Source organism: Schistocerca nitens, chromosome 4 (assembly GCF_023898315.1).
Source record: "Schistocerca nitens isolate TAMUIC-IGC-003100 chromosome 4, iqSchNite1.1, whole genome shotgun sequence".
NCBI lineage: Eukaryota > Metazoa > Arthropoda > Insecta > Orthoptera > Acrididae > Schistocerca > Schistocerca nitens.
The window spans coordinates 698,542,025-698,565,461 of NC_064617.1; the positions used below are offsets into that span (position 1 = coordinate 698,542,025).

The 23,437-nt window shown below is 42.3% G+C and overlaps 1 protein-coding gene across 1 annotated transcript in view; it reads left to right on the top strand.

Annotated features, from left to right (window-relative positions):
• Window positions 1–21,388, top strand: part of LOC126252814 (UDP-glycosyltransferase UGT5-like) — an 81,452-nt gene extending 60,064 nt beyond the window's left edge. The window contains exons 5-7 of the mRNA XM_049953755.1: window positions 17,646–17,868; window positions 17,952–18,171; window positions 20,718–21,388. Of these exons, the coding sequence (XP_049809712.1) occupies window positions 17,646–17,868; window positions 17,952–18,171; window positions 20,718–20,994 (720 nt within the window). The 3' untranslated portion in view covers window positions 20,995–21,388. The remainder of the gene's footprint in view (window positions 1–17,645; window positions 17,869–17,951; window positions 18,172–20,717) is intronic.
• The last annotated feature ends 2,049 nt before the right edge of the window (window positions 21,389–23,437 follow it).

Below are 23,437 nucleotides of genomic sequence, written 5' to 3' on the forward strand. Positions count from 1 at the left end.
GCAATCAAGACAACTAGGGAAGTACACAGAAACAACGAATGTGCGGGCACTGATCACGCGAGTAATATGATTTTCAAGTCACGTAGCACTTTCTGGAAGTCCGAACACCAAGATAGGAGCTCTCCGAAGTACTGTAATAGCGAACAACTGACTTGAGTGTCCCTGTTCGGAAATTATGTATTTTGAAATAATAGTCAGAGATGGGAAGTAATAATGATTCGGGTGGCGACAGGAATCTGTTAACATTTATTAAGATCAAAATATACACAACTCTGGTCACTGATCACCATACAAAACAATTCTCATTACAATTATCCAGCAGAGAGCAGTCTCTATTTTTCGTTTAACCCTTTCGCTACGGCGAACTTACGCTGAAGTCGGGAGCGAATTTGCCGCTCAGCCGGCGGACCGCTGCAGGAGCTCCGCCTCGCGTCATATTTCTCCGCTTCACTACTCTCGACTTGTGTAGAAGTTTGACCAACGCACCATCTATCGGCTTTGTTCCCCGTGCTCAACTGCTCATTTGCAGCCTTGTCTCTAACCTGAACTGACGTGTTGTTAACCTCAGTTAGTTTCTCCTAGGAGTGTTATGGCAGGTAAGCTCTTTCTCTCATACTGGGTAATGACTCAGAAAATGAAAGCGAATCATCGCTCGAATCTGACGACGAACATGAAACACCTTTGTAGCTGCTTCTAGATCATGTATACGTGCTACTTCAGCTGTTTCTTGGATTTGTGCACGGACGCAGACAATGTCAAAAACATGTGTGATTTGTATGAATATTTCCCCGAATAAATATATAGTATAAAGTCCGATAACTGCGACAACACTACGAGTGTGAAAGCAGGACAGAGCAACGCCACGGGCAGCGCGGGAAGTGCGCCGTGCAGGGGCCACGGCCGGGCCGGACTGGCGCTCGCCCGCAGAGCACGGCGCAACAGTCACGGCTCCGGCGTGAAAGGCTTAAATCTCTTTATTTTAAAATATCAGTCAATCTGTATATTGAGCAAGCAGTAAAGGAAACAAAAGAAAAATTCGGAGTAGGTATTCAAATCCATGGAGAAGAAATAAAAACGTTGAGGTTCGCCGATGACATTGTAATTCTGTCAGAGACAGCAAAGGACTTGGAAGAGCAGTTGAATAGAATGAATAGTATCTCGAATGGAGGATATAAGATGAACATCAACAAAAGCAAAACGAGGATAATGGAATGTAGTCGAATTAAGTCGGGTGATGCTGAGGGAATTAGATTAGGAAATGAGACACTTAAAGTAGTAAAGGACTTTTGGTATTTGGGGAGAAAAATAACTGATGATGGTCGAAGTAGAGAGGATATAAAATGTAGACTGACAATGGCAAGGAAAGCGTTTCTGAAGAAGGTAAATTTGTTAACATCGAGTATAGATTTAAATGTCAAAAAGTCGTTTCTGAAAGTATTTGTATGGAGTGTAGCCATGTATGGAAGTGAATCATGGACCATAAATAGTTTGGACAAGAGGAGAATAGAAGCTTTCGAAATGTGGTGCTACAGAAGAATGCTGAATATTAGATGGGTAGATCACATGACTAATGAGGAGGTACTAAATAGAATTGGGGAGGAGTTTGTGCACAACTTGACAAGAAGAAGGGAACGGTTGGTAGGATATGTTCAAAGGCATCAAGGGATCACCAATTTAGGATTGGAGGGCAGCGTGGGGGGTAAAAATCGTAGAGGGAGACCAAGAGATGAATACACTAAGCAGATTCAGAAGGATATGGGTTGCACTTTATGATTACGAAGAATACCAAAATTAACAAGTCCTAGCGAATAGACAGGAAATTAGTTCACAGTTAGTAGAGGAATCAACAGCAACTATCTGATATTAATGCTCACAGAATGTGCATTCGAAATAAACATAGCTTCCCTTTCAGTACGTTCAGTCGTGTCCTGGCCGTTGCTTCACCCCATGATGTCGGTATGATGCATCCACCTACCACAGACCACAGAAATACAAGACAATACCAGCTCTTACATCTGAAACAGCACAGTATGAGTCTAAGAGTAAAATGACCTCTAAAAGCCACATTGTTCAGGTATGATTCAGTTCCAGTCACTTGACGCGATCGGCACGGCAATCGGCGTTATCAGTAAACAACGTGACACAAGCGAGCGACATCTGGTTCTGTAAATAGCAACAACCGAAAACATGTGCTTAAGCAGTCGTCGAGCGTTAAAGTAAAAGGCTGCACAATCAATAGAAGCTAAGCCTCAACTACAATGTTCAGCAGTATGATATAACAGAAAGATGTTCTACCAAAATGATGACAATGAAATATTCCCGAATGACAGTACCTCCTGTAAACCTTCCCATCTGCACAGCGGCTGCACCTGCACTTCACATATCCCGCCTCCTGAGAGGTGTTATGCGCACATGGTTGCTTTGACTCGCCATGTCTCTTACATGGTGTTTCAAAAATGACCGGTATATTTGACACGGAAATAAAAACTAAACGAGCAGCGATAGAAATACACCGTTTGTTGCAATATGCTTGGGACAACAGTACATTTTCAGGCGGACAAACTTTCGAAATTACAGTAGTTACAATTTTCAACAACAGACGGCGCTGCAAGTTATGTGAAAGATATAGAAGACAACGCAGTTTGTGGGTGCGCCATTCTGTACGTCGTCTTTCTGCTGTAAGCGTGTGCTGTTCACAACGTGCAAGTGTGCTGTGGACGACATGGTTTATTCCTTAGAACAGAGGATTTTTCTGGTGTTGGAATTCCACCGCCTAGAACACAGTGTTGTTGCAACAATACAAAGTTTTCAACGGAGGTTTAATGTAACCAAAGGACCGAAAAGCGATACAATAAAGGATCTGTTTGAAAAATTTCAACGGACTGGGAACGTGACGGATGAACGTGCTGGAAAGGTAGGGCGACCGCGTACGGCAACCACAGAGGGCAACGCGCAGCTAGTGCAGCAGGTGATCCAACAGCGGCCTCGGGTTTCCGTTCGCCGTGTTGCAGCTGCGGTCCAAATGACGCCAACGTCCACGTATCGTCTCATGCGCCAGAGTTTACACCTCTATCCATACAAAATTCAAACGCGGCAACCCCTCAGCGCCGCTACCATTGCTGCACGAGAGACATTCGCTAACGATATAGTGCACACGATTGATGACGGCGATATGCATGTGGGCAGCATTTGGTTTACTGACGAAGCTTATTTTTACCTGGACGGCTTCGTCAATAAACAGAACTGGCACATATGGGGAACCGAAAAGCCCCATGTTGCAGTCCCATCGTCCCTGCATCCTCAAAAAGTACTGGTCTGGGCCGCCATGTCTTCCAAAGGAATCATTGGCCCATTTTTCAGATCCGAAACGATTACTGCATCACGCTATCTGGACATTCTTCGTGAATTTGTGGCGGTACAAACTGCCTTAGACGACACTGCGAACACCTCGTGGTTTATGCAAGATGGTGCCCGGCCACATCGCACGGCCGACGTCTTTAATTTCCTGAATGAATATTTCGATGAACGTGTGATTGCTTTGGGCTATCCGAAACATACAGGAGGCGGCGTGGATTGGCCTCCCTATTCGCCAGACATGAACCCCTGTGACTTCTTTCTGTGGGGACACTTGAAAGACCAGGTGTACCGCCAGAATCCTGAAACAATTGAACAGCTGAAGCAGTACATCTCATCTGCATGTGAAGCCATTCCGCCAGACACGTTGTCAAAGGTTTCGGGTAATTTCATTCAGAGACTACGCCATATTATTGCTACGCATGGTGGATATGTGGAAAATATCGTACTATAGAGTTTCCCAGACCGCAGCGCCATCTGTTGTTGAAAATTGTAACTACTGTAATTTCGAAAGTTTGTCTGCCTGAAAATGTACTGTTGTCCCAAGCATATTGCAACAAACGGTGTATTTCTATCGCTGCTCGTTTAGTTTGTATTGCCGTTTCAAATATACCGGTCATTTTTGAAACACCCTGTACGTACTCCATGCGGAAAGCTAATCGCTCTCCTCAGCGTAACTTCGACCAAGTAAACAGCCGAGTTAAGGAGGTAGTGGGAAGGAAGAAGAAGGCTTTCACTCTATAGTTCCGAGAAAGAACCGAATTAGCAAGACAGAAGCATAAGAAAAATAAGAAAGAGGCAAGTAACACCGTTGCTAGGGAGAGGAGAAAGTGGATGGATGAATGGACAAAGATAGTGGAGGAAGACTGCAAAGGAAGTGCTACGTGAAACGGTCAAAAGTTATAGGAGAGGTGTGAGATAGGATGCAACAACGACAGAAATGGAAACGTGGTTACTGACAAAAAGACACTGAAGATAGTGCGGAAGGAGTATTTTGAGCATTTGCTAAATCTAAACGGAATTGTAAATGAAGATAATAGACCAAAGGAGGTAGACGTTAACTCTGAAGGGGGTAGGCGGGAAGGACCCGACAAGGAAAGAAATGATACTATCACCGGACGAGATGAAAGGAGGAAAGGCACCAGGTATGGACAAAATAAGTGTCGAAATGGTTAATGCAGCTGGGGAGGTTGGAGAACGTTGGTTGTATGATGTTATGAGGGTGGCGTGGAATGATAAGAAGGCTCCAGAAGATTGGAAAAGATAGTTGAAAGGATTTTAGGAACTACAGAGGTCACACTGATACCACACTGTGTAAAGGTATATGACAAGATCCTGAAGATCAGAATCCGAAGAATGGTAAAGAACAAATTTAGAGAGTAACAGCATGGGTTCAGAACCGAGGGGTCAACTGTTGACCTCATATTTGCAGTGAGGCAGCTGCAGGAGCACCACTATTGATTTCGGTTAGAAACTGTGGTGACCTTTCTCGGTATAGAAAACGCGTTTGATTGCGTCTGCAGAGGAAAGGTCCGGGAAGCACTAGAAAAGAAGAATATGGAAAAGAGATAATAAGCAGAGTGTAGGAGATGTAAAGTGGAAGTCTGAGTGATGTGAAAGAGGGCAATGAAAGACAGACTAGTTCCAGCAAGTAAGTGGTGTGAAACACGGCAGTCCATAGTCATCCCTCCCCTTCATTGTGGTAACTGCATGAGCTAATGAGGTACATGTATGAGGTAATGACTAAGCTGGCAGGAAAAACTGGAGAAGACAAGATGAGAGCAGTGGTGTTCAGGGATGACTTGATGATCTGGGGAAGCAAGGAGGAGTAGATTCAGGAACAGCTGGATGCTTGGGAAGTAACTGTAAGACAGTATTGAATGAAATTTAATGAAAATCAATGTGAGATCCTTGTTACAAATAGAAAAAAAAAGATTGTTGAAGAAGGACTGGAGGTGAATAACTGTAGAAGGTGGAAAGTGTTAAGTACTCTGGAAGTGGGGCAGAGGAAACTGGAAGAAATGAGAAAAAGATCAGTGAACGTGGCAGAGAGACAGAAGCATTTCTGCGAAGTTTTAGGGGTCTGGTTTGGAATACAGATTTCCCACGAAACAGCAAAGAAGTAATATATAGAAGCCACAGCATCCTAATCCCGAACTATGCATTTGAGACAATAACGAAGAAAACAAATGTAGGCTGATTACAGGATTGTGAAATGAAGTTCCGCAGAAGTAGGACAGGAGCAACAAGGAGAGATAGGATGAGGAATGTAAGGGTAAGGGAAACAGTGGAAGAGGATCCTTTACAGAGCAGGATAGAAACATCAAGGCCAAGATGCTACGTGCACTTAAAGAGAATAGAAAACAGGAGGATTCACAAGAGGATAGATGAAATGGAGCTGAGAAGCAAAGAGAAAAGAGAAAGACCATGGGATAAATGGCTGAAAGATATGGAGGAGTTTGCTGAAGAAAGAGGTAGGGACTGAAGATGGTGGGAAAACAGGACTAGATGGCGAGGCTTACGTTTCAAACGGACCCAGCCTGGGGCTGGAAACTGTTCAAGATGATGATGATGATATCTGGCCCATTGGGACACGTTATTCATCAACGTCTGCCTCTAGTCACCGTGTCTCTTTCATAGTTCATGCGAGAATCTAATCGCTCTCCTTGGCGTAGTCTCCACCAAACAAATAGCAGCGCTCTAGCGTGGTACCTCGCTTTCAACAACATCTGCACGGTTCCTCCTGTTTCCTTGCGTCACACTCTCTGTCATATACTACCGCTGACCTCCTCCTGTTTTCCAAAGAATGCCCATTTCCAGATAAACCACTTCCCCCTCAAAGGAGTTTTACATAATTTGGATAGGGAAGTACCACCAACCTACGTCGGCTAATGCCACCCTAGGGCATCGTGCTTTACTGGGCACTCATGTTAGATTTTTCAGTATTTACGTGACTCTCTCGTGTGTGTCAAACAAATCAGCGGCCAGTCCTGTTCGGTATAGCTCCCACAAACCGGAGCGAAAGTGTAAGATTGATCACATTGGTGTCTCATGCAGTCTCGTGTCTAATCTGTCATTGGGTACTAAGTTTCTCCTGTTTGGGAAATGCACAATTTTTCATTTGCGTATACCTAAAGCAAATTGTCAAATTTTCGACCACTTTGAAATCTTCTGACTGAATAATTGTACAGGTTTTTGCACATGGTGTTTCATTATACATTAAAGTGACAAAAGTCATGGGACATCTCTCGATATCGTGTCGGACCTCCGTTTGCTCGGCGTAGTGCGGCAGCTTGACGTGTCTTGGACTCAACAAGTTGTTGGAAGCCCCCAGCAGCAGTATTGAGCCATTCTGCCTCTACAGCTGTCCGTAATCGCGAAAGTGTTGCCGCTGCAGGATTTTGTGCTCGACCTGAGATCTGGATCATGTCCCATAAATGGTCGATAGGATTCATGTCCAGCGATCTGGGTGGCCAAAGCATTCGCTCGAATCGTCCAGATTGTCCTTCAAATCAGTCATGAGCAGTTGTGTCATCCTTAAAAATTCTATAATTGTTCTGGAACATGAGTCCTCGAACAGCAACAAATATTCTCCAAGTAGCCCAGCATAACCATTTCCAGTCAATGATCGGTTCATTTGGACCAGAGTACCAAATCGATTCCACGTAAACGCAGTCCACACCTTTATGGAGCCACCAACAGCTTGCAAAGTGCCTTGTTGATAACTTGGGTTCATGGCTTTGTGGGGTCTGCGCCACGTTCGAATCTACCATCACTTCTTGCCAACTGAAATAGGTATTCATCTGGCGTGGCCACGGCTATTCATTCGTCTAGGGTCCAACCGATATGGTCACGAGCCCTGAAGAGGTGCTGCATGTGATGTCGTGCTGTTAGCAATGGCACGTCCGTCGGTTGTCTGCTGCCATAACTCATTAACACCAAATTTCACCTCACTGTCCTATCGGATACGTTCGCTGCACGTCCCACATTTATTTCTGCGGTTATTTCACGCAGTGTTGCTTGTCTGTTAGCAGTGATAACTTCACGCAACCTCTGTTGCTCCCAGTCGTTACGTGAAGGCAATCGGTCTTTGCGTTGTCCGTGGTGAGAGGTAATACATGAAATTTAGTATTTTCGACACACATTTGACTCTATGGGTCTCGGAAGACTGAATTCGATAATGATTTCCGTAATTTAATTTCCCATGCGTCTAGCTCCAACTACTATTCCGTCTTAAAGTCTGTTAATTCCCGTCCTGCGACCATATTCATATCGGAAACCATTTCACACGAATCGCCTCGGCACAAATTACAGGTCCTTTTCGTGGCCTGTGTACACTATACTACTGCAGACTGTATATGTGCACATCGCAGCCCCACGACTTTTGTCACATCCGTGTAAATGAAGGCAACTTCAGCAAAATATTTGCAGCTGAGACGTGGGACTTAGGGAAAGCAGGAAAGATGTGGACGGGGCCTAATCAGTTACCGCTGATCGCACAGAAAACACATACACTTTCTTTTAAAGAAAAAACACAAAACTCTCAACAATCATTTTAAAAGATTTTACTACACTGGCAGCTGAAAGCCTTATTAGAAGAATTGCAAGATATTGTCGGCTGAAGGCCACAAGCAATGTGTCACACAATCAACGGCTGAAGGCCTGATTAAGAAGACTCAAAATTATTCGTCGGCTGAAAGCCAGAAGCAGTTTCAAAAATACACAACTGCTGAAGGCCTGAATTGCCAATAAGATGGACAATTACACGTTAAAAATACCAAAAACCCTTTTAACAATCTTAATAACTGAAACAAATTATAGTGGCGACTGAAGGCCTTATCAAGACAGAATTGAAACTATTTGTCGGCTGAAAGCCACAAGCAAAATTACAATCAATTAACGGTTGAAGGCCAGCAGCAATTGTAGAATACACAACGACTGAAGGCCTGAATTACAAGTGGGGAAGGCAGTTACACATTAACAAATACTTCTCAACAATCAAAACGGTAACAAGCTATAGTAACGACTAAAGGCCTTGTTAAGAAAAAAATTGCAAATAATTGCTTGGCTGAAGACCACAGACAATCTTACACACAATCAGCGGCTGAAGGCCTGATTAAGAAGGTTGAAAATTATTCGTGGGCTAAAGACCACAAGCAATTTCAGAATATACAAGGGCTGAAGGCCCGAATTACAGATAATGTGGACAATTTCCCTTAAAAATACATACTAAAACCCTTTCTAATGATCTCAATAACTCGTAACAGGCTATAGTGACGGCTGCAGGCCTTATTGAGAGAAAATTGAAAATAATTTGTCAGCTGAAGGCCACAAGCAGTGTTACAAAGAATTAACGGCTGAAGGCCAGAATTACAAGTCGGGATGGCAATAACATGTTAAAACATTAGGGTAAATTTTAAACAGTTATGACTGCTTGCCAAAATAAGATGGGGAGATCCACATACAGTGCTCTCTGGATCAACCTGAGGAAGGTGACTACAGCTGTGTAAACGGTGAGACAGGCAGCCAAGAGTTGTACTCACGTAACAGGATGGCAACTCAAACTAGGGACAGCTTAAGCGCCGATCGACCAACTAACCAATCCGCCTAACGTCCGATCACTGGTACAACAGTGGAATACTTTTAGGCAAGGGTGAAGAGACAGACAGCACTACGTCTTCAGAAAACACCCAAAGCCGAAGGAAACACTAGAACCAAGACAGAACTCTCAAAAAATATGCGCAGTACAATACGAGATGCTGTCGAGCTACACGCCGTGTCGGACAGCATCAACACGCCGAGGAAAGGTACTCTCTCTTTCTTCTCAGCTATCACTGGCCCTGTAGACCACGCGCTGCATCAACAATCTCCTTCCACTGCCTTGTATCTCTTGCAGCCTCTATCCACCCTGTGGAATTTCCTAATGCTGCGATGTCTTTCTTTGTGTCATTTTTCCACCTTGTATGGGGTTGGCCCAATGGTCTCGTTGCCTGGAGAGTTCCTTCAATGCTTTCTTGGTGATTCTGTTGTTTTCCATTCTAGTCACATGTCCAGCCCATTGCAGCCCCTACTTTTTCATTTCTTCGTGATAGTGGATTGCATCATTAACTGATAAATTTCATTGTTCTTTCCAATTCTCCATACACCATTCTCCAACACAGTTCCCCAGATTTTTCTCATTACTTAGAGGAAAGGTACACTTCCAGAAAAGTACGCTAACCTCCAGGGCAGGCACCTGGGGCGTTAGCAGCCATAACGCAAAAAATACCGCTGGTTGCACTTCACTAATAAGAATAATACTAAATTCAATGATGAATAAAGAATAGAGAAAGACAACTGAAATATTTCACCGCCTCAAAACACTTCACTCGTTGCCGCCATTCTCAGCGGCCTTGGGAGCAACAACCCGGCAACCAAAGGCGAGATCTCAGAATAGTTGGGGTTGCATAAGCAGTTAACTCTTCACTCAACTTAAACGTCCAGGGTTCGGTGTACAACGAAGTCGTCGCTTTCGCAGCTACCCCTCCTCGATCCGGCAGTGACAGCACGCCACTAGCGGCCCTGGCTTGCCCTCGCGCTGCACAGACCTGCTTGCTGCTGCGCCCCAACCAAACTGTCTGTTCGCAACTTCCACCAAATCCAGTACGCAGACAGCATTAAAATTAGTGTTCATTCAAAACAACAAGATACGCGTGGATCTGAGAAAACAATTCCACCAACAACTCACAATACTAAAACCAGTCACTGTGAAACAACACGGACGAATTATAAGTCAGCACAAACATAGAGAAGCCACAGGCAGTCGGAAGACCAAATGCACGTCGTCTGCTGCGATGATCGACCTAACGACCAACCAACGGTCGTCCCCACGTAAGTCACGCATGGGAAAGATCCCAGTATAAATCGTGGATTGGCAACTTATGCCATGTGGTCACTTCGACTGGCGGACACACACACCCCAGTGAAAGTTGCACTACTCGAATACCACGGTCCATTCAACTAAAACTTCCTGAATGTGGTCCTTGACGTGGTCGTGCACTCTCGCGACCAATCCTTCCTTCAGACAGTGCATGTGTGTCGCCAGTGGATGCCGGCGAGTACTGGCTGTCCGGACCTCACTGCTTCTCAGCTCTGGACTGAACAGCGGGAAGGTCCACTGCACGAGTGGAGGCCGGGACCGCTGGCGGCGTGAAGGCACTGTCGGATCGAGGGGCTGTAGCTCTGTAGCTGACGACCAAACCCCGAACGGTTGAAGTTGGGTGAACCATGTCCAGTACTGAAACCTCCACTGTTTGAGATCTCGCTGTTGTTTGCTTGATGCTGCTCCCAGGGTCGGTGAGACCAACTGCAACAAGTGGATTCTGTCAGGCTGGTGGAAGCTATTAGCCGATGTTAGTTTGGATTTAGTATTATTCTTATTAGTGAAGTGCAACCAGCAGTATTTTCTGCTTTGTGGCCACTAACGCCCCAGTGACCTGCCCTCTAGGTTAACATACATTTCCGGCAGTGTACCTTTCCTCGTCGTGTTGATCCTGTCCGACACGGCGTGTAGCTCGACAGCATCTCGTATTATACTGCGCATATTTTTTGAGAGTTCTGTCTTGGTTATAGTGTTTCTTTCGGCCTTGGGTGTTTTCTAAAGACGTAGTGCTGTCTGTCTCTTCACCCTTGCTTAAAAGTATTCCACTGTTGTACCGGTGATCGGACGTTAGGCGGATTGGTTAGTTGGTCAGTCGGCGCCGAAGCTACCCCTAGTGTGCATTGCCATCCTGTTACGTGAGTACAACTCTTGGCTGCCTGTCTCACTGCTTTCACAGCTGTAGTCATCTTCCTCAGGTCGATCCAGGGAGCACTGTCTGTGGATCACTCCGTCTTATGTGGACAAGTTGTTATAATTATTTAAAATTTACCCTAATGCTTTAACATGTTATTGGCTTCCCTATTTGTAATTCCGGCCTTCAGCCGTTAATTCTTTGTAATACTGCTTCTGGCCTTCAGCCGACATTATTATTTTTCAATTTTCTCTTAATAAGGCCTGCAGCCGTCACTATAGCCTGTTACAGTTCGTTAAGATTGTTTAAAAAAGGTTTTTTTGTATTTTAACATAAAACTGCCTTCCTTCCTTGTGATTCAGGCCTTCAGCCCTTGTGTATTCTGAAATTGCTTGTGGCCTTCAACCCACGAATAATTTTCAACTTTCTTAATCAGGCCTTCAGCCGTTGATTGTGTGTAACATTGTTTGAAGCCTTCAGCCAACCAATAGTTTGCAGTTTTATCTTAAAAAGGCCTTTAGCCATTACTATAGCTTGTTACCATTTTGATTGTTAAGAAGAACATATCTTAGTATTTTTTAATGTGTAACTGCCTTCCTCACTCGTAATTTAGGCCTTCAGCCTTTGTGTATTCTGAAACTGCTGCTGCCCTTCAGCCGTTAATTGTTTGCGACATTGCTTGTGGCTTTCAACTGACAAATAGTTTCAGTTCTGTCATGATAAGGCCTTCAGTCATCACTATAACTTGTTACAGTTATTAAGATTGTTAAAGGGTTCTTGGTTTTTTTAACGTGTAATTGTCCTCCTTATTCGTAATTCAGGCCTTCAGCAGTTGTGTATTTTTGAGATTGCTTCTGACCTTCAGCCGAAGAATAATTTTAAACCTTCTTAATCAGGCTTTCAGGTATTGATTGTGTGTAACATAGCTTGTGGCCTTCAGACGACAAAAACTTGCAATTCTTCTAATAAGGCTTTCAGTCGCCAGTGTAATAAAATCTTTTAAAAACGACAGCTGAGAGTTTTATTTTTTAAAAATAAAGTATATGTGTTTTCTGTGCAACCAACGGTAACTGATTAGGCCCCATCCACACCTTTCTTGCTCTCCTAGTCCCACGTCTCAGTTCTGAGGTTATTTCAAGCAGTGTTGCTTGTCTGTTAGCACTCATACCTTTACGCAGCCACTATTGCTCCCTTTCATTACGTGAAGGCAATCGGTCTCTGCGTTGTCCGTGATGAGACGTAATGCCTGAAAGTTAGTATTCTCAACACACTTTTGACACTATGGGTCTCGGAAGACTGAATTCGCTATGAAACCATTTCACATGAATCGCCTCGGCTCAAATTACAAGTCCCTTTTATGGCCTGTGTACACGATACTACTGCAGACTGTATATTTCCATATCGCAGCCTCATGACTTTTGTCACATCGGTGTAAATAAAGGCAACTTCTGCAAAATATCTGCAACAACTATTGATCTTGTTTACCAGGTCAGTGAAGTATCACATGAGCAGCATTGGTTCCATTACATTACCTTGGCATGCCACAGTTTCTTCTACTTTACTTCTGTGGATGACCCTCCACCCAAGATAACATGATGCAATCTCCATAGCAAGAAATTCCCATTCCGGTCTCACATTTCATTTGGTATATCAATGACCATTCTTTTATTAATAAGCATTGGTATGCTACTGAGTGACATTCTTTTCAAATGTCTAGAAGTAATACATCAACTTGGCTAACTTGAGGCATGATTTTCAGGATGCCATGTGAGAAAAACAATAGTGGGATTTCCTGTCCAAAACCCTTGCTCTTGGTGTGGAGCAGGACTTTCAGCTCGAGATACGTCTTTATGTTTGATTTCAGAATATTATTGCATAATTCTGTACCATATTGTTGGTTGTTATACTTGGCGGTAGTATTGTAAAGAACTTAAGGAATCTTCGAAATACTAAGTATCGCTTTTTGTATAAGCATTCTGCAGTTTAAGAAGATAAAGATAGTGGTCAAATAAGCTGTTGATTCTGTATAGACTAACAAACATTCCGTGGACCCTCGGACCTTGTTCAGTTTTAGTGATTTAAGCAGTTTTCAGCGCCACTGGCATTAATATCTACATCGCTCATTTATTCGTTGCCAGTACTGATGGATCATCCTTTATAAAGTAACATTTGGAAAGAGAGTTCAGAATATCGAAAAACTGTAATCACGATAGAGAAAGAGGGTTCAGAGAACAGAGTTCGATGAGAAGAGAAGGATAATGTAACAGTTTTTGTAGTGTAATTATTGGTAACATAATATATGTTATCAGTTCACGAAGACTGGAGGCACTAGTTCTCATTGTGTTAATGAGCAAGGTAGATGAGAAAAATAATCAAATTATTTCAGACAAATCTAAAGGGTGATAAAGAAATAGAAGGAAAAAGATTTACTGTTAGATGTTAATCCATTGCAATTCTTACTTCAGTTTGTTACAGAAACTGAGAAACTGGTAATGATTTTAGTTGGATCACATTAGACATCAAGATATTTCTTCAAGAAATGAATGAAGGAGCTGTACTTTATCACTCAAAGAAGAATTTAAAATGTTGCAACATCTCTACCAGAACTATTGATCAAAATATCAGAAGTGACATGGGTAGCTGGAAGTAAATTGCATTATTTCAGTTCAGTTTAGAATAATATATCTATAAAATGAGTCGTTGTATGCAATGTATGACAATAAAGGAAGTAAATGTATCACATTACTACGGAAATTAGGAAACAGTTTAAATTAAAACAAAACTATAATGCACTTAATGTAAAGGAAACCTTATTGAGTACAGAATGTATCAATGTTTATAATTTAGACGACCTAATCTACTCTTAAATATAATAACATATCCACTCAAATGTAAGATGTGAAAAGAAGGCATAAAAACGCTAATCTTTCAGAATTGGCCACTTTATGCACAAATCTATGACCGACAAAGGTTAAAGAATAAAATTAAAAGGATTTAAGACTGAAACATTACAAACTCTAAAATTATTAATTCCATCACAAAAACTCCATTGTATGGAGGGTATTGGTACTTCAAAGAAAATGGTAAAAGCAGTTAATACTGTGGAGATTTGAACATCACAAATTATTGTTAAACCATAGTATACAAATAGAACTAGTTTTTATATCTTAAATATAACATACAGGGTGGGAATTAGTGAAGTTCGGTGGCAGGAAGAACAAGACTTCTGGTCAGGTGAATACAGGGTTATAAATACAAAATCAAATAGGGGTAATGCAGGAGTAGGTATAATAATGAATAAAAAAATAGGAGTGCGGATAAGCTACTACCTTACGACTTATCTTAGAAGAAAGATTAAGGAAAGGCAAACCTACGTTTCTAGCATTTGCAGACTTAGAGAAAGCATTTGACAATGTTAACTGGAATACTCTCTTTCAAATTCTAAAGGTGGCAGGGGTAAAATATAGGGAGCGAAAGGCTATTTATAATTTGTACAGAAACCAGATGGCAGTTATAAGAGTCGAGGGGCATGAAAGGGAAGCAGTTGTTGGGAAGGGAGTGAGACAGGGTTGTAGCCTCTCCCCGATGTTATTCAATCTTTATACTGAGCAAGCAGTAAAGGAAACAAAAGAAAAATTTGGAGTAGGTATTAAAATCCAGGGAGAAGAAATAAAAACTTTGAGGTTCGCCGATGACATTGTAATTCTGTCAGAGACAGCAAAGGACTTGGAAGAGCAGTTGAACGGAATGGACAGTGTCTTGAAAGGAGGGTATAAGATGAACATCAACAAAAGCAAAACGAGGATAATGGAATGTAGTCGAATTAAGTTGGGTGATGCTGAGGGAATTAGATTAGGAAATGAGACACTTAAAGTAGTAAAGGAGTTTTGCTATTTGGGGAGCAAAATAACTGATGATGGTCGAAGTAGAGAGGATATAAAATGCAGACTGGCAATGGCAAGGAAAGCGTTTCTGAAGAAGAGAAATTTGTTAACATCGAGTATAGATTTAAATGTCAGGAAGTCGTTCGTTGAATGGAATGGACAGTGTCTTGAAAGGAGGGTATAAGATGAACATCAACAAAAGCAAAACGAGGATAATGGAATGTAGTCGAATTAAGTTGGGTGATGCTGAGGGAATTAGATTAGGAAATGAGACACTTAAAGTAGTAAAGGAGTTTTGCTATTTGGGGAGCAAAATAACTGATGATGGTCGAAGTAGAGAGGATATAAAATGCAGACTGGCAATGGCAAGGAAAGCGTTTCTGAAGAAGAGAAATTTGTTAACATCTAGTATAGATTTAAATGTCAGGAAGTCGTTCCTGAAAGTATTTGTATGGAGTGTAGCCATGTATGGAAGTGAAACATGGACAATAAATATTTTGGACAAGAAGAGAATAGAAGATTTCGAAATGTGGTGATACAGAAGAATGTTTAAGATTAGGTGGGTTAATCATGTAACTAATGAGGAGGTATTGAATAGGACTGGGGAGAAGAGAAGTTTGTGCACAACTTGACTAGAAGAAGGGATCAGTTGGTAGGACATGTCCTGAGGCATCAAGGGATCACAAATTTAGCACTGTAGGGCAGCGTGGAAGGTAAAAATCGTAGAAGGAGACCAAGAGATGAATACACTAAGCAGATTCAGAAGGATGTAGATAGCAGTAGGTACTGGGAGATGAAGGAGCTTGCACCGGATAGATTAGCATGGAGAGCTGCATCAAACCAGTCTCAGGACTGAAGACCACAACAACAACAACAGAGTGATGAAGATATGGATGAAGATATGGGTTTGTGTGAGATTTAGAGTAGTGGTAGACCAGCTAATTTAAGGAAAGTCGACAGGGGTAATTACTTGTGTAGCAAATCCTCTGAAAGGTTAATAATATTTAAGAGAATAACTGCAGCCTTGCTTTTTTGCTCTAAATTCTGTTACAGATGTGGAAAATTATTAGATAAACTATTATATCACTTTGAATATCTTTCAAAAATTACTTTTCAGTGTTTTAGGTGTACTTAATTACATAAAGCGCAACTTCATAAGTAACATAAATACAAGAATGTATGAGAAAAAGTCCATTAATTACAATTTATGTTATATATTTGAATCGTATAATACTGAAAGTCACAGTTTTATAGACAGAAATGAGATTTTTCTGTTGTTAAATGATAGGTAGTTCACCTCCTTTTTAATTGGCAGGTTACAAAAGCTCTTAGTATGGAAAGGTCTAGGAATGTATGCAAGGAATCATTTCCTTAAATTTACGTAAATATAGCATAATTTATATGCTGGATGTAACCATGTTCCTTATGTAAGTAAATGTCTCAAATTTAACACATTTCCTTTATTAGGTGGCACTGAGCAACCACATATGAAATTTCTTTATGTGACGGTTGAGATAAGCATAAAAAAGATAATATAGTTATTTGAGCAAGGCTGTATATATGAACAGAATTTTAATTTGAATGAAGCCAAAGACATAAGTTTTCTGGGTGTTGATATTTCACTACAGCAAATGATGAAATATGAGGTATATCAAGAGAAATGTTGTTTTCTATGGGGTTTCTATATTTATGAAAAACTGAACTGGAAATCACTTCACTAAAGATATGTAGGTATGCAATTACTTACAATTTTATTGGGTTGATTTTTATTCATGAGTATGGTGCATGTAATATTAGTGACTATTGCTTTCAGTTTAGTTGGTCATTTGAAATTAGAATTTGATAATTTAATAACAACAATAATAATAATAATAATAAATATTGCTCAGTTTGAACTGGCTTGTAGGCAGCTCTGTTTCAACATGAGTAATGAAAAATGTCCGTTAGTACATCTTTACACTTGTGAAATTTGACAACAGCAGTCACTCATGTTTTGAAACTGTGTATACATGCATAGTAAACATATGAAACAGGTGATCTCTGGTGTAGGTGAACTCTGATGTTCTCACTTCAGACTTGTTATGATACAAAGAGGAGTGAAGCTTTAGTCTTTGGCTAAATATATCGAGATTTAAAATTAATGAAATATAGCAAAATTATTGAGGAAACAAAACAAGCAGCTGGTGACACAACAGAAATATTGCACATAATGATTTCAGTTTCCTCAGTTATCAGTTAGCGAATATATCCAGGAACACATCATTAATTCTTATCTATAGCCTACTAAAAATTCTTATCCACAATGCCAAACAACATAGATATACCCTCTAAGACGAGGAGTAGCGCTCCGGGGGAAATAGACTTTGATGTTCCCATAGGCTCAGTGATGCAAATGAGTTTAGTGGCTTTTAATCTATAGAGGAGAATACCTTGTGATGAAAATAATTTGACACCCAATTTACAATCGTTACAAGTGATAAATGTAGTGTTTATTGTGCTTAAGAATAAAAGAAATTTACCACAAATCCCATCAAAATCTGTCTCTTTGATTGTTTTCTATATATTTGTGAAACATTACCTATTGTAACAATTTGCGTACAGGGTAAACTGGCTCATGAGACTACTTATTTTACAGGATATCCAGGATTTCCTCGATGGTGCAAAAGATGGTGCAATTTACTTCAGCCTCGGCAGCAACGTGAGAAGCACTGCGCTACCAGAGCATAAGAGGCGAGCGTTCCTCGAAGCTTTCGCACAGTTGCCTCAGCGGGTGCTCTGGAAGTGGGAGGTGGACAGCCTGCCTGGACAGCCGGAGAACGTCATGATAGCCAAGTGGCTGCCCCAGCAGGACGTCTTGGGTAAGCTTCTGTACAGTGCACCAGTCTTTACAAGTAAAGCTTCGTCAGTGTCGTAACTTTTACATGTATTGCCACTTTTTCAGCACATCCAAACATTAAACTGTTCATTACCCAGGGAGGACTCCAGAGCATGAATGAAGCAAGTTACTTCGCAGTGCCTTTGATTGGCATTCCTTTCATGGGAGATCAGCCCCACAATGTGGCTAAGATGGAACAGGCCGGTATAGGCTACCGCTTGCAGTTCAAAGACGTCACTACCGATACGGTTCTGAGTGCCATTCATACAGTACTTGGAAACGCTAGGTAAGTTTATACGTTTCCATTTTGTAGAGAAAGTAACAAACTAACACATACTTCTACTCCTCATATTTCTCGAACTGAGCTCTCACTTACCTCCAGAGATTCCTATATCGACAAAATATTTGGCCTTGACCTCATTTCATTCCTTTAGTCGAGCGACGACATATTCTGAACCTATTTGCACTTGATATACATTTGTTTTAGACATAAAATAGATAATTTCTATGGATAAATGTACTTGCGTAGGCTTCTACAACCAGAGTCAGCTGACATAAAAGTTTTCTGATTATTGTACCGCACCATAATGTACACTACTGGCCATTAAAATTGTTACACCATGAAGAAATGCAGATGATAAACGAGTATTCATTGGACAAATGTATTATACTAGAACTGACATGTGATTACATTTTCACGCAATTTGGGTGCAGTACCCATAACAACCACCTCGGGCCGTAATAACGGCCTTGATATGCCTGGGCATTGAGTCAAACAGAGCTTGGATGGCGTGTGCAGGCACAGCTGCCCATGCAGCTTCTACACGATACCACAGTTCATCAAGAGTAGTGACTGGCGTATTGTGACGAGCCAGTTACTCGGCCACCATTGACCAGACGTTTTCAATTGGTGAGAGATCTGGAGAAAGTGCTGACCAGGGCAGCAGTCGAACATTTTCTGTATCTAGAAAGGCCCGTACAGGACCTGCAACATGCGGTCGTGCATTATCCTGCTGAAATGTAGGGTTTCGCAGGGATCGAATGAAGAGTAGAGCCACGGGTCGTAACACATCTGAAATGGAACGTCCACTGTTCGAAGTGTCGTCAGTGCGAACAAGAGGAGACCGAGACGTGTAACAAATGGCACCCATACCATCACGCCGGGTGATACGCCAGTATGGCGATGACGAATACACGCTTCCAATGTGCGTTCACCGCGATGTCGCCAAACACGGATGCGACCATCATGATGCTGTAAACAGAACCTGGATTCATCTGAAGAAATTACGTTTTGCCACTCGTGCATCCAGGTTCGTCGTTGAGTACACCATCGCAGCCGCTCCTGTCTGTGATGCAGCGTCAAGGGTAACCGCAGCCGTGGTCTCCGAGCTGATAGTCCATGCTGCTGCAAACGTCGTCGAACTGTTCGTGCAGATAGTTGTTGTCTTGCAAACGTCCCCATCTGTTGACTCAGGGATCGAGACGTGGCTGCACGATCCGTTATAGCCACGCAGATAAGGTACCTGTCATATCGACTGCTAATGATACGAGGCCATTGGGATCCAGCACCGCATCCCGTATTACCCTCCTGAACCCACCGATTCCATATTCTGCTAACAGTCATTGGATCTCGACCAACGCGAGCAGCAATGTTGCGATAGGCTACAATCCGACCTTTATCAAAGTCGGAAACGTGATGGTACGCATTTATCCTCCTTACACGAGGCGTCACAACAACGTTTCACCAGCCAACGTCGGTCAACTGCTGTTTGTGTACGAGAAATCGGTTGGAAACTTTCCTCATGTCAGCACGTTGTAGGTGTCGGCACCAGCGCCAACCTTGTGTGAATGCTCTGAAAATCTAATCATTTGCATATCACAGCATCTTCTTCCTGTCCGCTAAATTTCGGGTCTGTAGCACATTATCTTCGGGGTGTAGCAATTTTAATGGCCAGTAGTGTAGAAGCTAAGTATGAGAAGCCAGTGTTCCGGCCTTCTTCTAGGTCTACTGATGTGCCATAGCTGTGAGGTGTCCTTGAAAGATTCGATGCTCGTGATGTTATTGCTTACCAAACTTTTATTGTTGGTGAAGTTTATAATAGAGATCTGGAAAGTCTTATTTATATTCGACAGTGCCCTTTGTTGTGAAAACACGGAACACATAGTCGTCTTAAGGTGAATCAAGATGAGTCTGTATACATGTGGTATGAAGGACATGGTGTGTATGTGAAACTATACGATCTGTTTGTGATTTGACTGTACATTATCATAAATAAAGGTTCCCATCCTTGTAAAAAAATGAAAAAAATGTTAATCTTGCCAAAAAGCGAGAAGCGGTTGTTGTAGCTCTGAGGGGTACTCTGGGGTGCTCTCTGTGTGAGGCACCTCAGGACATTTCTGTGAGACTGGCGCTCGATTGTGTGATTCGAACACAGAGCCGCCATTGCCTGCGCGCCCGCCCTAGCGACATCTCATAACCAAAGCACATCAGGTAGACCCAGAAGAAGGCCAGTCTAACCATGGCCGAAACGTCAGTCCTCCTGTATGGTTATTATAATATGATATGGTAAGATACCCAGAAAACTTTTATGTAATATAGGTTGCTACCTTTCGCTTGTACTTTTTAATATTTCTGAACTTGCATCTGGAGCGAGTGTGAAGTTTAGTGCGACTTGTAGAAAGATTCTCCTAACTTATATTGATTTTTTGTTTCCTATTTATCTATTAGTAGGTTTTACTTCATGGAAGTTATTTTTCCTTGTGCTATTCTTTTACCGTCAATCCTAATTACTACTTGTAACAAATGATCATCTATCCTCTTTTTCCTCACAGCTACCGAGAAAATATGAAGCGATTCTCAGCGGTATTCCGCGAGCACCAGGAGACGTCGCTGGACACTGCCGTGTGGTGGATCGAGTACGTGATACGTCACAAGGGAGCTCCCCACCTGCGCAGCGCAGCCCTCGACCTCAGCTGGTGGCAGCTGCTGCTGCTCGACGTCATCGCATTCTTCGTTGCGACGGCGTCAATCGCGATCTATTTGCTGTACAGGATAGCCTGTTATTGCAAAAGTCTTGTGGCCGTTAATCTGAAGCAAAAGACTGCGTAAAGCTAATTTTGCAACGAATCTGTAGGCGTTTCACTCTTTTTGGCTGTAGCTAGGGCGAAGTGTTAGGCCACATAGAAGGTTGTGTTGCAGTCTGAACCTCAGCAAGTGGCTTCTTAGTTTCACATGGCACTCTTATAAAAAGGTATTATTCCTGCTATACAGATAACAGGGACATAAACCCCTTTGTATTTATTAATGGGATGACTGTACTTTGTATAAAGTGAACATTTTTATTTCGTACTATCTTTCTTTGACTGGTATTTGCAATGTTATGTGATGCTGAGAATGGAAACCTTATTCTGAAGCTTCATAGCAGATTAAAACTGGATGCTGGACCGAGACTCGAATCCAAGATCTTTGCTTTTTGCAGTAAAGTGCTCTACTGACTAAGCTACCCATGCACGCCTGATGACCCGACGTCACAGCCATCCTTCCGCTATAACTTCATCTCTCAACTTCCTTCCTTCCGGTACACAGGTATAATCTGCCAGGAAGTTTCATAGCAGCACAAACTCCGCTGCAGAGTGAAAATTTCACTGTGGAAACTTTACCCAGGCTGTGGCTTGCTTGCTGAAAATGGCATCTGCGGTATTGAGCAGAAAGCGATGGGTACAGGTCGCAGGATGTCATTCACATAGGTCACATTGGTCACCGTGCCCCAGACCTGCACCAATTGTGATTTGTGGTTGTACCGAATAGCACTACACACCATGTCCTGAACTGGTGTTGTACATTTTGTGCGAATGCAGTCACTGTGAGGCTACTACTCCTGTCGTGGCGAACCCAAATGCAGCGATCATTTTCGAACAAACAGAAACTGCATTCATCCAAAAGGACTATCTGATACCATTCCTGTCCCCAGTGACGTCGTTTCATACACCATTTCCATCTAGCTTGTTTCTGCACATTCGTCAAAGGAAGACGGAGAAGTGAACGACGCGCACGTAACCGATGCCATAATAAACGACAATCCCTGATGTTACACTGTTCCACTGTTGCGCCAGAGCCGAGGAGAACGCAGATCTGTCCTGCAATTCCATTCGAATGAGATGTTGATCTTCTCCGGGGGATGAGGGTGGGGGGGGGGGGGGGGGGGGGGTGCGACCTAAGCCATCCCGTCGCGTTCTACGGCCTTCTGTGAACCAAACCATTCTACATACCCTCGTTGCACTGCTGAAACACTTCGTCCTACACAAGCAGCAATTTCCTGGGTAGATGAATCCAATTCTATCAAGTCAATAATGCGCACTCTTTCTAACTCACTTTCTTCCAGATGTGCTAGCCCCTCAAGATATGCAGGAGAGCATCTGTAAAGTCAGGAAGATAGGAGATGAGGTGCTGGTGGAAGTGAAGCTGTGAGGACGGGTCGTGGGTCATGCTTGGGTAACTCAGCCGTTAGAGCACTTGCTCCCGAAAAGCAAAGGTCCCTTGTTCGACTCTCGGTCCGGCACACAGTTTTAATCTGCCTAGTTTAAAATCAGGGTACACTTCACCTCAGAGGGAAAATTTCATTCCAGTTCCTATTCTGTCTACTTTTGCATCCTCTATGGGGTGTCAGTTGCATTTTATTTTTATACATTTATTTATTTATTTTGAGGGAGCTGTTTTCTGTTTTCATGCTTTTCACCTACCTTACAGAAATACATACATGTTTGGGTACACTTGTTGATTTTGTTGGTAATACTTATAGCCACAATGTATGAATGACGCAGACAATTGTTTCAAAATAGTCATTTCCCTATCGTTCTCATAAATTATAGAGGGAGTAATACCGATTACATTAAAATACATGCTCTTGCTTCAGTCATAGTCACCTTTATTCAGCAGGAAAAAGAAACATTACTAACCCAAATTAAATCTAAGCTTCTGCATTATCCAGGATGGCTTCAAAAGAATCTGTTTGTTAAGGTAGGGTAGCCGCAGTAGCAGTTGGTATTACAGGGTCGTCATCTGCCATCAACCGTAAGATGGTAGATGATTAATTTCAACAGACAAAACTCAGTTTTACTGTGTGAACTCAGTTTAAAGCAATCAAGGATTATCGTTTCAGCTCCAAAGTAAATACATCACAGAGAAAAAAGGTAGCATTTTAGCGAAAATATGTAAGTAGTAATGTATGGCGTGATTCGCGTTACACCGGAAACACTACAGCAATAGTAACTGGTCAAGAGTTGCAGCAAATGACAAAAATGTAGTGTATTATCACCCCAGAAGCATACCGTTCAACTACCACGCGAGAAAAGGCGGACCTGCAGTCAATATGCCTCATCTGCATGCTTCGAATACAAGAATGTCGGTAGATGATGGTGAGAAAATACTGCTTGGGTAACTAAATTGGTCAAAGTTTATCGAGACGTCAACCACCATACGAACTCAACTGTAGGATATTGGATATAAGAAGAATTTCATGTCAGACATGGTAAAGTGACTATGTGTTCCTCCT